Raw genomic sequence first — 13,693 nt, 5'->3', positions numbered from 1 at the left:
AGTGATAACACGGCCAGCAGGCATCCTGGTTTCCCTACCTTAGAAGAGTGTCTGGGCTACTTTGTGGCAGGTTGGCATGGAACATATGTGTTATGGGAGACATTTTGAGGTGCTTTGATCTTCTGTAGGTACATACGGCTATCTTCCTGGTTCTTGTGAAGATTTGTAAGATGTAGGAGAGGAGAGACAATATACTGGGTTCTTAATGATTTTTAGGGAGAACCTTGAGCCTCAGCCCCGTCCTCCTTGGCTCTTTGCTGAAGCTCATCTTGGCCTTTAGTCTTCAGTGGTACCAATGTTTTGCATCTCTCACTAAACACAGCTTGTTCATCCTCCTTGAAATCCTGACAGTTGCTTTTGAATACTTGTAAAAAGTAGCTATGTGTGTTGGATATTCTTGGTTGTCCACTTGACTATATCTGGAATGAACTAAAACCCAAATGACTGGGCATTCCTGTGAGAGATTCTTTTCTTAATCAAATCTTTTATAGCACAAAGATCTATTTCTAATCTGGATTTTTGAGGTAAGAAGCTATACCTTTAATCTAGCCCACACCTTCTGCTGACAGCCTACATAGATATCTAAGAAGAAAGCTTATTCTTACTCCCCCTGACTCTGTATTCAAGGATGACCATGGAATGGCATGTTTTGATGTGAAGGCTATGAATAAATTGTGGTGAGGAGGTAAATGCACAGATATAAAATTCAGGAATAAGGAGGCTCTCCCAGACTTCTCCGTCTTGTAAGCTATATGTTTAGGGAGCTATTGGGATGGTCAGAAGAGAATGGGTTAAGAAGAGCAAGCCTGCCCTCTGCTGAAGGGTTCCTGTGTCCAGGCCTGAACTGAACATGTTATATTCTCTGGTGCTGATGTCAGCCTGAAAAAGCAGAAATGTTTACACATGAAAGACCCACACACCCTGCTCAGTGTGTTGCAGTTTGTAAATCAGGAGCAGTAAGGTGGACCCAGGTGAAGACAGGTAGGGAGCAGCTGGAACCAGAACTGCCATATTCTCTCAATGCTGCCAGAGGCAGAGGGGCATGAACTGCTGGACTACCACTTTCTGTCCAGCCCCAGGTTCCAGTTTGTCTCCACCACTGCCCATAAGTTCTCTGCCACTTGGCCAGGAGGAGGGAAATGTTCAGAAGCCCTAGAAAGTATCCAAAGAATTCTGGAACTGTGCTGGCCCTAAGGAGGGCTTGAAGCAGAGAACTCCAGGCAGAGGCTCTGGCCTGGTGCCATTGAAGACTTGTACTGCTCAGTGCTGCCGCAGTGCTGCAGTTGCTCAACAAAGATTTCTCCTCTCCCACCCTCCACGCCCACCCCCACCCCCACCCCATTGTTTGTGCTTGAAACCTGCTTTAGTGGGTTGAGAAGGATTTAGAGTAGTGTGAAAGTCCTTTTTAGAGGCAGGTCACAGGCATTAGTGAAATGAACAATGCTCCAGGTAACATTGGAGTAGGGGTGTCTACCTCTTCAGAGGCCACTGTGATATCGGAGATTTTATGTTCTATAAGGACAGCTAATTATTGCCCCTGAGCTGATTGACACATCATAAGTACATTATTGCTACAGGATTCCAGTCTCGAGACAATGTTCCAGTCTAACTTAGCCATGGCTGGCCATTGCTCTTGGAAAGTCTTGGAGTAGATAAAGTTCTATAGGTAGGCTATGCTCTAGAAGAATAGTATTCACAAACTGAGTCGGGGCTGGATTTGGTCCACCAGCTGCAGTTTGGCCGACTACACTGGAATCATTCATATGTCAGAAGTCACCTTGGCAAAAGAGGTTTTGTGAGTCTGTAAGTAGCATAGACATCACTCAGCCTTCAACCAGTTCCACTTCTTTTTCCATCTGAGTACAGGCAGCCAGGTTTCCCTGCCTCCTCTACACTCAGTGGACACTTCTGGCCAATCCTGGCCCACTGAACTGTGTCTGGAAGTGATGTCCTCTGCTTCTAGACCTAGCTCACAGAACTTCTGCCTGTTGTTCCCTGCTCTCCTCAGTCCTCTGCAGCTGTGGAGGATTCCAGGGCCCAGGATGTTGGTAGAGACACCTGCTGGTGTGAGCCTGGATCCCCAAAGAACAATGTGCAGTGAAGCTTCTCCATCCCCACCCCACAAGGACTCCCATTGGACCAGGAAAGGTCATGAAATAAAAGTCAGAGTACTGTGGGTACAAGGGTGCAGATCTGGACAAAGAACAGAAACTGAAAGAGAAGAAAAAGAGCAGATCTTATGTTTGTTGGGCTGAACTGTCTCCTGTAAAACAAAGCTGAAAACTAAGGCCACTCTTCAGAGCCAGAGGAAGAGGAGCAAGTTGGTGGCAGGAAACCCTATCTATCTATGGGACACATCACAAGGTCTCTGGGTACATGCAACTCAACTAACCCCAAGGAAGGGATGACACGAGGAGCAGCTTCCTAGCTTTCTTTAGCCACATAGTGAGCCCTCCCTCCTGATGGGTTTCACTGATTCAAGCTGCTTTAGGTTTTAAATTTCTCTCTCCCCCCCCCCGTCTCTCTCCTCCCTCCCCCTTTAGGCTTGTTGTTGTTGTTGTTTGGGTTTTGTTTATTTTTTGAGATATGAATTCTCTGTATAGTCTTGGTTGGCTGTCCTGGAACTGTGTACACTAGGCTAACCTCGAACTCAGACATTTGCCTGCCTCTGCCTCCCAAGTGCTGGGAGTAAAGGCATGTGCCACTACCTGACTGTTTCTCTTATCATCATTCCCTTCCATGAGTATCCAGCCTTTTGACATTGTGTCATGACATCATCTACAAAAAACATGCATGGGAGTTATACAATCAGGTTACAAAACAAAATGACAAAACAACAGCAACCACAACAAAACACTATCCTGTTTTTAGTAAGTTTGTGGTTTTGTGCTGACCTGTCATCATAGTTGTCCTGAGTTGCATGTGGCCTATGGGTCTCAGCTTGGACAGACATGTCTAAGTAAGACTATATAACAACTTATTAAAGCATTTACATTGGTGGATTAGTGGGTGTGAGAAGGTCCTACAAAGATGCTGTGATATCTTAGAGAAGGTCTTGGTCATTCTTGGGATATAGTATCCATGGGGTGGTATCCTGGAAAGGATTCCTAGAGAACACTGGGAGTCAACTACAAACCTAAGGATTGGAGTCCATCTTCCAGATGTTCTCTGATAAATTATGCCTTGAAGGTGTTTCTCCATCCTAGAACTTGAAGCTTCAGACATCTTAGAAGGAATGTTTTGTGAAACATGGTGTAGCCAAGAGAATCCCTGCCTCCACCCTGGGGAAGAGCTGTCAGTAATGGCCAGCACAGCCAGGCTCATGGTGGCAAAGGTGTGAGGAGTTGTGGGAACAGCACCTTTCTCTCTTCCCTCAGGCATACTCTGGTAGAAATATGAACCTATCCCTTCACCCATCTTTAACTCTAGTTGCCCCTTTTCTTTGATCTCTTAACATCTGTTTGAGAGTCTGGTTGCTTCCTATCCAAAGATACCTCAGTATTCAAATATCCAAGAGAGGGGCTGTATGGTCCCAGAAGTCAGCCCAGTTTCAGCATGGAGGACCAGTCCCAGATGGAGCAGAGAGGTTGGCTATCAAAAGATGACTTAGAGACACTTAGGACATTCCAACTGATGCCCGAGATAGTAGTTTCACCTGGACCCATGATGATGGAATTTTGACCGTGAATAGAATCAGGAGATCTTTAATAGAGGCATTGGGGTAGCACTTTGGGTTTGACTGAAACTGCCATGGAGTGGTGAATTAATTGCAGAGACTGCTGTAACTGGGATGAAGAGGAAGGTGCTGGGAAGCTGCTGTCTTTGTGTATCTGGCAGTGTGGGTGTAAAGTTTCTCTGGGTCAGCAAGGCTGAGAGTTGGGGAGAGAACCTGGATGTGAAGTGGGGAACGGGAGCCCATGAGCAGGGTGTAGACCCTACCCTCTCTACCTGGACAAAGCAGGTGACTTGCAAGAGCTGGCATGCTCTCCTAGAGGCCTGCCCATGTGTCTATGTAGGCCGCAAAACCAGGATTTGGAGACATTGAGCATGATTTAAGCAGGAGCTTGAGAATGCTGAGGGCCCAACTGCTGCCTCGTGCCAATGAGGTTGACTAGAAAACCAGCCACAGTGTGTGCAAGCTGAAGAGGCTCTCTGATTTTCCAAACTCAGTGGCTACTGCTTCCCTTCTGTGTCCCAAAAGGTCCAATGTCTTTCCATGGTTAACTATAATCCAGAACATGCAGGAGGGAACGATAGAAACCATCATTACAGTTTAGCCCAGGCTGTAGGCCCTGCCTTTCATGTGAATCATCACCATTCACTACTGCTGTGTGTGCATGCACGCGAGCTATAGGGAAAGCACTTCTGGCACAGCTGACTGGGATTTCCTTGGTAACAATGCTTGTGAGACTTCAAAAGCCAATGGGCATAGAGCCTCAAAGCCTCACTCACAAGCTTTAGTAGAGTGTGCAGTGGACTCTGGACATGGACAGAGTTGTAAAAACGTGGATCAGAGACTGTATACACATTGGCAACCCTGTGCTGCAGGGAACTTCCATTTTCAAATACATATGTATGTGTATATATATTTTACTACCACTTTTAAAACAAAGCTTGCTGTGTTTATGGCTATTGAATGTCAGAAGACCTTTCCAGTAATATCTAGTTAAGGTTTTATCATTGATAACATATCAATGGATATTAATTTTAATTAAAATGCCAGCTGGAGAAATTTGTTCAAGAGACCTCCCATACCTCCTGGTGATTATGTGAGTGATGGTATATTATTTCCTTGAACATTGCTAAGAGAGTAGCTCTTTAGTGTTCTCACCATGCAAAGATCACACACACACACACACACACACACACACACACACACACACACACCCCTTAAATAGCTTGGCTTAGCAATATACATTATTTACATATATCAAGAGAACATGTGATATATATACCATTACTATGTAGAATCAATTTCCAATTAAAATATATAAGCAAATGTAAAACACAAACACATAGTTACCTAACAAAAGGCCCCGCAGAGATGGCTGCTGTGCTGGGCAATTGACAGAATAGTAGCCCTGTAATGAGGGCCTGACAGAGGTGGGACAGCTGCTGGGTCCACAGCTAGAAGCCCACTGTGCTTAACAGAGACACTCAGCAGCAGCCACAGGGCCCTGTGTAAAGGTATCACTTTATATGTGACTCTTCCACGGGTGGCCTGGGAACTTCCGTGAGTCACACATCTGTCTTCTGTGTTCCCTCTCCAAACTGTGAAACTGTTGAGTTTTGAGAAAGGGGAAAAGGAAAGTTATTAAGCACTGTGTTCCCTCTTCCTTTAGTATATTGTAATTGTACAAAATAATGGGTTATTCTGCCACATTCATCCATGTCTGTGCTGAACTCTCTTTGAGAACCTGGTCATTGGTGATGTTTCTGCCACTGCTGGCTTGCTCCCAAACACTTCTGTCTTTGAGTTTGACTGTTTTTCCCTAAGACCAGCAGGCCCACTTTATTCATCTGCTTCTTGGACACATATAGATAGATTCTGGCCACCCCTTCCACACAGCATGGCAGTTCCCTGTCTAGTTCTTTGCTAACATTTTGGTTCTAATTCTCAATAGCAATGCTGCATTTCTCTGTTAAATTTAGAAAAGCAGCCTATGATGCATGTCATGCAGGAAGGGGTGGAGTCAGTGAGATAGCAGGCTGAGAGCCACCACGGTGAGTCCCCAAATTCCTCCATGGGCTCTCTGCTCTCTGCACAGGCGTTTGCCTTGCACTAGTCACATTCCATGGCTGTGGATTTCTGACATGCTACATACATGTACCACATGTGTTTATTGGGCTTATGTATCAAAGGAATGTACCAACTACTTGCAGAAACTGTGCTGGGCTCTTGGATTAAAAGCACAAGTAAGGTTTTTACTCCGCTTTTGTAGAGTTTTCAGGCTTGTTTGAAGACAGAGGTACATGGCCGCTTCATATGTAGAGGGTAGAAGCTGTCATAGGGCAGGAGGAAACAACAGAGTGGCGATGGGAAGCCAGAAGGTGGGGGCAGTGCCTATACTCCACACAGGGCTACCTGGGACCCTCCATCACCCTCTCTTGCTAAGGACTGGAAGGGATCACATGCAGAGGTTCAAGTGCCATGGGGATGTGCTAAGTTTGTAAGTGAGAAATACTGGGTGTATGCTCTCACAAAGCTCCTGCCTGTAATCCTTAGTGTGCTAACAGAACAGCTGCAATAAACACAGTCTAGTGGTTGTCGTGAAGAGCAGGTAACCTGAGAGTGGTCCCTAGATGGGAAAGAACTGTGTGCTGATTACTGGGACTATATCACTGGCATGTGGGAACTTTCTGTTGAGCTGAAGCTTTCTGATGAACCTAACACTGCACTACAAACAAATACAACGAAAAAGAAAAAACTTAAGAGGGAGAAAAAGGGCAGGTTGACAGTTGGTATTGATTTTTTCCATTTACAGAGATAGTGTTTCCTTGTTCTTATACTTGGGGCCGGTCCACTTCTACCAAACAATCCTAGTTTGTGACTGAGACAACAGTTTGTGTCCATTGCTGGCTACATGGATGTTGAAATGAGCAGAAAGCATGTAGAAGTGAAGGTGGCTACATGACATGGGTTTCTCTGCTCACAATTGGGTGCTAGGTCTGAGCAACCTCCTCTGCTATTGCTGGGCTGGGGGTGCACGTCTAGTGCCGTCTGCGCCTCACTTCCTTAGATTGAGTAATCAAATCACCCCGCCCAGTCTTCTGTTTTCTGAGGGCTTGGCTGTGCACCCTGACCCCAGGAGCCAGGACCAGATCATTCCCTTATCTGTCATCCTTTCCTTTGCTTAACGAGGTATTTTCTTTCCGTTGAATAGGAAAATGCCCAGATCATCAGAGAAGTGGAAGTAGACAAAGTCTCGGCACTCTCCAGAGACCAGGTGGCAGCCATCAAGCAGCTGTGGCTGGATCCAGGAATCCAGGAGTGTTATGACAGGAGGAGGGAGTACCAGCTGTCAGACTCTGCCAAATAGTGAGTGCTCAGCCTCACCACAGCTGCTGTTAGGCTAACTTAACCACAGAGTGGTGAAGAGGGGGTGGGGTTGGTTCCCTGACTTCCTGGCATGACTCTTAGCCTCTTCTCTCCTAATTCTCTGTGGGTTCCCAGATGTCCCATGGGGTCAGCACTCACCTTCTCTCACCCAATTAAGTTGGAAATTCCTTTAGCAGAACTGATCTAAGTTCTGGAGCAGAGGTTATGATTTAAGCAAAGAACACACCTACCTGCCTGTGGTTTTACTTCCTTCCCTCTGGAAACCAGAGACAGGCTCAGGCTTTGCTTCTCAGTCTCTGATCTTGTGGTGCCCTCTAGTGATAAACATTGGTATCTGCAAGACCAGCACACAGACTCCTCAGCTGGCTTATTTAACCCTCTCAGAAAGTCAACTGCTTACATATTTTGGATCCATAAAGCTCTAGATTTAAACCATTAACCCACGAAAATTTCTATTGCACATTATCTTGGAGATATCACAACATTCTTTCTTTCTTTAGAGTCTCCTAGGACTGTTTGGCCCAGCAGGTGACTGAGCACAATTTACTTCTTGGGGTTGCTGCTTGTTCACGCTTCTGCAGCTTGGTGGCTTGGTTCCTCCTCCCAGGACCAGGAAACGCCCCAAACCCGGTCAATTCCTTTTAAGTCCTGACCTCTTTCTCAACTAGCTTGGACTGGACAAAGCAGCTGTCAGGGAAGGCATCGTTACTTCCTGTGGCCTTTACTGACTTTCCCTAGATATTTGTCCCAGGCAGTGTTCAATTCAATCCAGGTTGGTACAATTGATCTAATTACATCAGCAGAAAAGCACAATGTCAAGAAAAAGGAAAGAAACAAGTGAGACGCTAGACTGGCAGCAGAGAGGAGAGGAGCAAAACCTCCTAAGGAGACAGGCACATTGTCCATGGACCAGATGTCAAAGCTAGGGGGCCTCCTGATTCCTCCCAGGAGCAGCCTGCTGTTACTGGCTCTGGGACTAGCCTGTGGAGTTACATCCATTTGAAGAAAGCTCTCCAGAACTGCTGTTAAGATTAATTCAGCATAAATCTTGAAAACAGAAGCAAGTCCACTGTGAGGCATGTCAGGGGTGGTTGGGGAGGTAAACGGTTTTATAGAAGATGATTGCATTTAATAAAGGAACATGGTTGCCAGTCTTGAAAGTCTGTGGATGTGGTGGCACATGCCTAGATACCAGCACTGGGGAAGTAAGAGCGGGGGTAGGGGGCAAGTGTTCTTAGACATTCTCAGCTACGTGAATTTCAGGTCAGCAGGCAATCTGGGTTAGACCATGTCTCAAAAAAGCAAAAAGCAAAATGAAATGAAACAAAACAGTAACAATCCCCCACCTCCACCCCAAGTCTATGACATAAGTTACTTGTGCATTTTCTTGGTCCAGGTCAGTGCTGCTCAGTCATCTGCTAGTAATGTCTGTGTATTTAGATGTCATTTATACTTCGAAAGTGAGTATACCAGATAGTATGCTAAGGGTATGTGGCCACCAGCCAATGCCCTCTAATCTCAGACACTGCAGTCTGCTGGTTTAATCAGTCATCAATCAATCAATCAATCAATCAATCAAGCAAGCAAGCACTGTACTGCATCTCCTTTATCTCCCACTCACCTACTTTTGGACTACTTTCCAGAGTCCCTAGCAGATGCCCCAAGTCACAAAGATATTTCATTCTATATTTCTTCTATTCATACATAAGCATGATAAAATAAACTTATCAATGAGGTACAGGAAGGAATTTATGCAAGCTAAAACTAAGGTAATTACCAGGGTCACATTAAGTAAAATTAGAGCCACTTGTTATCGGCAATGTGACCCCATGACACAGTGTGAGAGTGTGACAGCTAATGAGTAACTGGCAGATGGGCAGTGTACACACAGTGTGGCTACACTAGAAAAAGTGTGTCTCACAACTCGGAACAGCCACAGATTTTTATCCTGCTACTCAGAATGGCACTAGATTGAAAATGTATGAATTCTTGTCCATAGCTTTGCAGAACACAAAAATAATTTTAAAGATGGATCATTCATTGGGGTCGTAAATGGCCATGAATATTTGAAACCGTGGAGTGGAACACTGGACAAAGGGAGAAGATTGACATACAGCAAAATAATAAGCTTGGGAGTGGTGGCCCAGCATTTTAAATCTCTAGATTGGGCATCTAGGTTGTGCTACAGAAAACAGCAGAGCCACCAACTCCATTGCTAGTGAGGTCTTTTGTAAGGACTTAAAGTAAGTTAGCAAATTTTTACGACACGGTCGGTCTCTAGCCTAGGCTATCCTTGAACTCTCCACGTAGTTAAACACAACCCTGAACTTCTGATTCTCCTATCTTTCCTCCTGAATTTTGGGATTGCAGACATGTGCCACCACATCTGTTGTAGGAGCCACTAGGAATTACCCGGGGTTGTGTGCATGCTAGGCAAGTATTCAGACACCCGAGCTACATAGCCTGCCCGAAGGCATTCTTTTATTTCACTTTAGAAAAAGATGTATTTTAAAGTCAGAATTTTAATATATAGTTCCAAATAACATGAGGCAAATTTTGACTGTTTTAGAGGTTTTACTTACAGTGTGCTTAACAGGAAAATGTTATTTTGCTTTGAGGGAATTTTTCCATGGCTGGTTGGTCATCTGCGTATTTTCGTATAGGCTGCTCTTAGTTCACTGATCAAAGCCTACAGAGAACAGAGTCTATATTATTTAATGTTCTTGAATGAAGTTAAGTAGGTAGGTCCTTTGGATGAGGGACCAGTGTCATTTCCCACCTCCTTGGCCTCTATGCTGCTGCTTTTCTCATGGCCACATAGATCATGCACTGAGAACTGGGATGGGGTGACCTGTATTCTCAGAAGGCTCACAGATGTGCTTCTGAACCCTGGTTCCTTTAGAACCATTTTTGGAGGATAGCAAGCCTTGGCATAGTCACCTCCGAATGTAACTGCTGCCTCCATTTCCTGTGAGGACCCTGTGGTCAGGGAGGACTTCCCAAGCAAGGAAGGGATATTTTTCCCTTCTCAAAATGGAGCCTCAGCATCTTGACTCTTTAATGTCACAGTTACTTGTCGGACATTGACCGAATCGCCATGCCCTCTTTCGTGCCAACGCAACAGGATGTGCTTCGTGTTCGAGTACCCACCACTGGCATCATAGAATACCCATTTGACCTGGAAAACATCATCTTCCGGTAAGTCTGTCTCCGAGACAGCATCCTCTAAGGATTTGTCTTTTCAGGGGGCAAGTTTCCAGTCTTTGATGTTCAGTTCCTAAGTCCCTCTTAGGTTGGGATAGCTTTCTGGGGTCTCATGCTCCACAACAGAGGGACTTCTGGCCTCTTCTTACTGGAAAGAAACCTTATGCATAGTCACACAGGTATGCATTCCTGTGACCATACAATTTACTGAAGTCTTTTCCCTAATGTTGAATAGGATTTTTCCTTTCCCTTGTTACCTTGTCTGAGATTTAAAGAAAAACCAATATAAAAGTGTGTTAAATTTTATAATATATGGAGTACTCAAACGTGTGGTGTGTGTGTGTGTGTGTGTGTGTGTGTGTGTGTGTGTATGTATGTATGTATGTATATAACAACACCCAGGATGAACAGATCTTTCTTGAACCTTGTACAGAAAAAATAAAAAAACCAGGGCATTTAAAAAGCAGCCCAAATCTCAAAGCACTTTAAAATGTTATCTTGTGCGTATCTGTGTTCCTCAGTGTATACATATGTGCGGCATGTGCATGCAGAAGTCCTTGGAGATGAGGAGGACATCTGACCCCGAGGACTGCAGTTACAGGTGGTACTGAGCCACCATGTGACTGAATTCAGGCCCCTTGCAACTGCAATAAGAGCTCTTAACCATGGGACACCTCTCTAACCCTTCAAATCTCTTGCATATCTAATATTTCCCTATCCTTTTAAACAAGGTTCATTTTACACATCTCTACCTTCCCAGACTGAATCCTATATTACCACAATTCTGTTTTAGAACTCCTGCCGTGCAGTCAAATGGAGGTGGTGGTGTAAAAGTACTCTCTGCATCATTAACAGATGTCTAATTTCATGGTTGCTCTCTCAGAGCTGTCCCCTGGATTTAAACCTTTTCAACTTCAAAGACTGCTTGCAACCTCCCAAACACTTCAGAATGAGCTTTAGCAAACAGGTGTTGCCTTTCCAGAGCCTCAGGGCTGGGTTTAATGTCACCTGGGGTGAGACCTTGCAGCTTGTGGCACTTTACCTATGCCGTCTCTCTGGATGAAGAATTCTGATGCTTGAAGTTAAAGTTGAGGTCTTTTGCAGAGTGTCTTCATGGTGGAGTCTCTTGATATTTCTGCTTTCTCTCCTAGCTCTATCCCCCTCTGTAGCATGAGGCAAGCAGTATGCATAGCATTGCAGGCGTGTCTGCACCCCTTGAATCTGACTCAAAGGCATCTTTCCAGATAGTAGTCATGGGAGCCGCAATGAGCCTGTGCACTATCTAACCAAACTGGTTTAGGGTCTTCAGAAATTGGTGTGGACGAGTGAGGTGTAGGGTTTGTGGGTGTGACCTTGCAGATTATGTGCTTTAACTGACCCATACAGTCTGCCACAGTGTTGGAAAAAAAATATTTGCACTAACACTTAAGAACAGGTATTTTACCTAAACCCCACTAGTTTTCTCTAAAGTATTTACAGACCTGGTAATAGTGAACCTGTATCTTGTGCAGCAGCAGCAGCAGACCTCAGTGACATGGCAGCTGTTCCTTTAGACAGGGTACCACTGGACTCATAATAGTGCTTAGGGCTTTATGTCAGCAATCCCTGTACTGACTCCCTGAAATATCTCCTGGACACAGGTAATATCTTTGAGCAGAGAGCACATGCAGATGGGAAGAAGGGGTGAGATCATAGAAAAGATCTGGGGATAACTTAGAGGTACCAGGAAGATGGCTTGCCTTTGTTCCTTTCATGTCCTACAACTCTATGTGAGTGGCTGAGGTTAAGCCAGGGAGGATGTTGGCATTTTTTGCCAGGACTACTGCATCAGGTTCTTATCCAGTATCTCCAGGTAGGCTCCATCTCAGTCCTTTGCTTGGAAACCACCAATGGTCTTCACTGCCTATGCAGCACTGTTCTACACTAACCTTAAGAGTCCCCTTCCCTCTAAAAATCACTGAGGACCCCAAAGGGCACTAACTCGATGGTGCAATGGCTTGTATCCTTCCCCTGGAGTTGTGCCTTCCCACTTTTGAGTGTCCACCTCTGTCGGGCAGGATGGTGGATGTCGGTGGCCAGCGATCTGAACGACGGAAATGGATTCACTGTTTTGAGAGCGTCACCTCCATCATTTTCTTGGTTGCTCTGAGTGAATATGACCAGGTTCTGGCTGAGTGTGACAATGAGGTATGTTGGGGTTAGGGAACTTAGAGGTATGCTGCTGGGGGTTGTGGTGGGGGTGGCAACTGTGGAAGTCTTATTTCTTCAGTGTTCCAAGCAGTTAGGTAGGTGAGGAAATAAACCTTCCCTTTCTGCCAGCACTCAGGTGTCTGTTACCAATGTAATCTACAGATGCACTGCAGACTCAGTGTTAATGTCTCATGTAACTTAAATACCTGTCACTTAACAAAATACATTCTGAAATAGTTATCATTAGATTTCACAGCCCTGTTTAGTGGCTCTTGGGAGGCAGAGATAGGCAGATCTCTGTGAGTTCCGGGTCAGTCAAGGCTGCAAAGTGAGACCCTGTCTCAAGAAACCCAAACCAAACTAACAAGAAACAAACACCCCAAAGAAATAGATGACTTAATCATTTTGTGACTAATTTAGACAGTTTGGCTTATTGCATAGCAAGACTCATGGACTAGAACACTGGATCCAGTGTAGTTCCCCACTAGAATTTCCTAAGGAACCTTGGGGGAAAACTGAGTGAGTCAAATAGCAGAGACTGGCTTGGTTGATTGACAGCGGCTGTGGCCTGAGAACAAGGACTGTTCTCAACATTCCTCCAGGTGGAAACCAGGACAAAGAAGAGTGCTGGGACTGGGGCAGGGAGCTCAGCTTACCAAGTCAGCACTTATAATCAGTAAAATCCAAGCTGGATACACAAAGCCGACAGACATTCTTACTGCCAGTGGCAAGCTGGAAAAAAAAAATACTGTCTCTTGGACTTTGATTTTGTACTACATATTTACTGGATTCTAGTCAGGCCAGTTTCATTTCCAATTCCTTTCAGAGGCCCTAATACACACAACACTAACAATTCTCTCCCAACCATATCCCTTCTAAGACTGGGTCTCATGTCTTCTAAGCTGGCCTCAAACTATGAAGCAAGAAGTAGCCTTTGACTTCTGATCCTCCAGCCTTATACTACCTTTCAAGAGCTGGGGTAATACATGTGTGCCACTGAACCCAGGGCTTCATCATGCCAGGCATCCCGGCACAAGCAATACTGTTTCTAACAGATACCGTGAGCAGATTCCTCATCCTCCAGAGAATGGCACTCACAAACTAGGTTCCTAGCTGAGTTGTCAAGGCAGAGCTGCCCATGGAATGGAGCAGGTCAGGAGCTATCTGAGACTGCACTTGTCCTTACTCCCCTGCAAGGGTCTCACATAGGGCTGATCCAGCCCAGGCAGGTACTGCGCC

The 13,693-nt window shown here is 45.2% G+C and overlaps 1 protein-coding gene across 1 annotated transcript in view; it reads left to right on the top strand.

Moving 5' to 3' along the window:
- Gna14 (G protein subunit alpha 14) overlaps positions 1-13,693 on the top strand; it is a 158,577-nt gene that overhangs the window by 140,663 nt on the left and 4,221 nt on the right. The window contains exons 3-5 of the mRNA XM_028770068.1: positions 6,885-7,039; positions 10,130-10,258; positions 12,322-12,451. Of these exons, the coding sequence (XP_028625901.1) occupies positions 6,885-7,039; positions 10,130-10,258; positions 12,322-12,451 (414 nt within the window). The remainder of the gene's footprint in view (positions 1-6,884; positions 7,040-10,129; positions 10,259-12,321; positions 12,452-13,693) is intronic.

Source organism: Grammomys surdaster, unplaced genomic scaffold (genome assembly GCF_004785775.1).
Source record: "Grammomys surdaster isolate TR1022 unplaced genomic scaffold, NIH_TR_1.0 198, whole genome shotgun sequence".
Classification (NCBI taxonomy): Eukaryota; Metazoa; Chordata; class Mammalia; order Rodentia; family Muridae; genus Grammomys; species Grammomys surdaster.
This window is presented reverse-complemented; position numbering and strand designations above follow the sequence as displayed.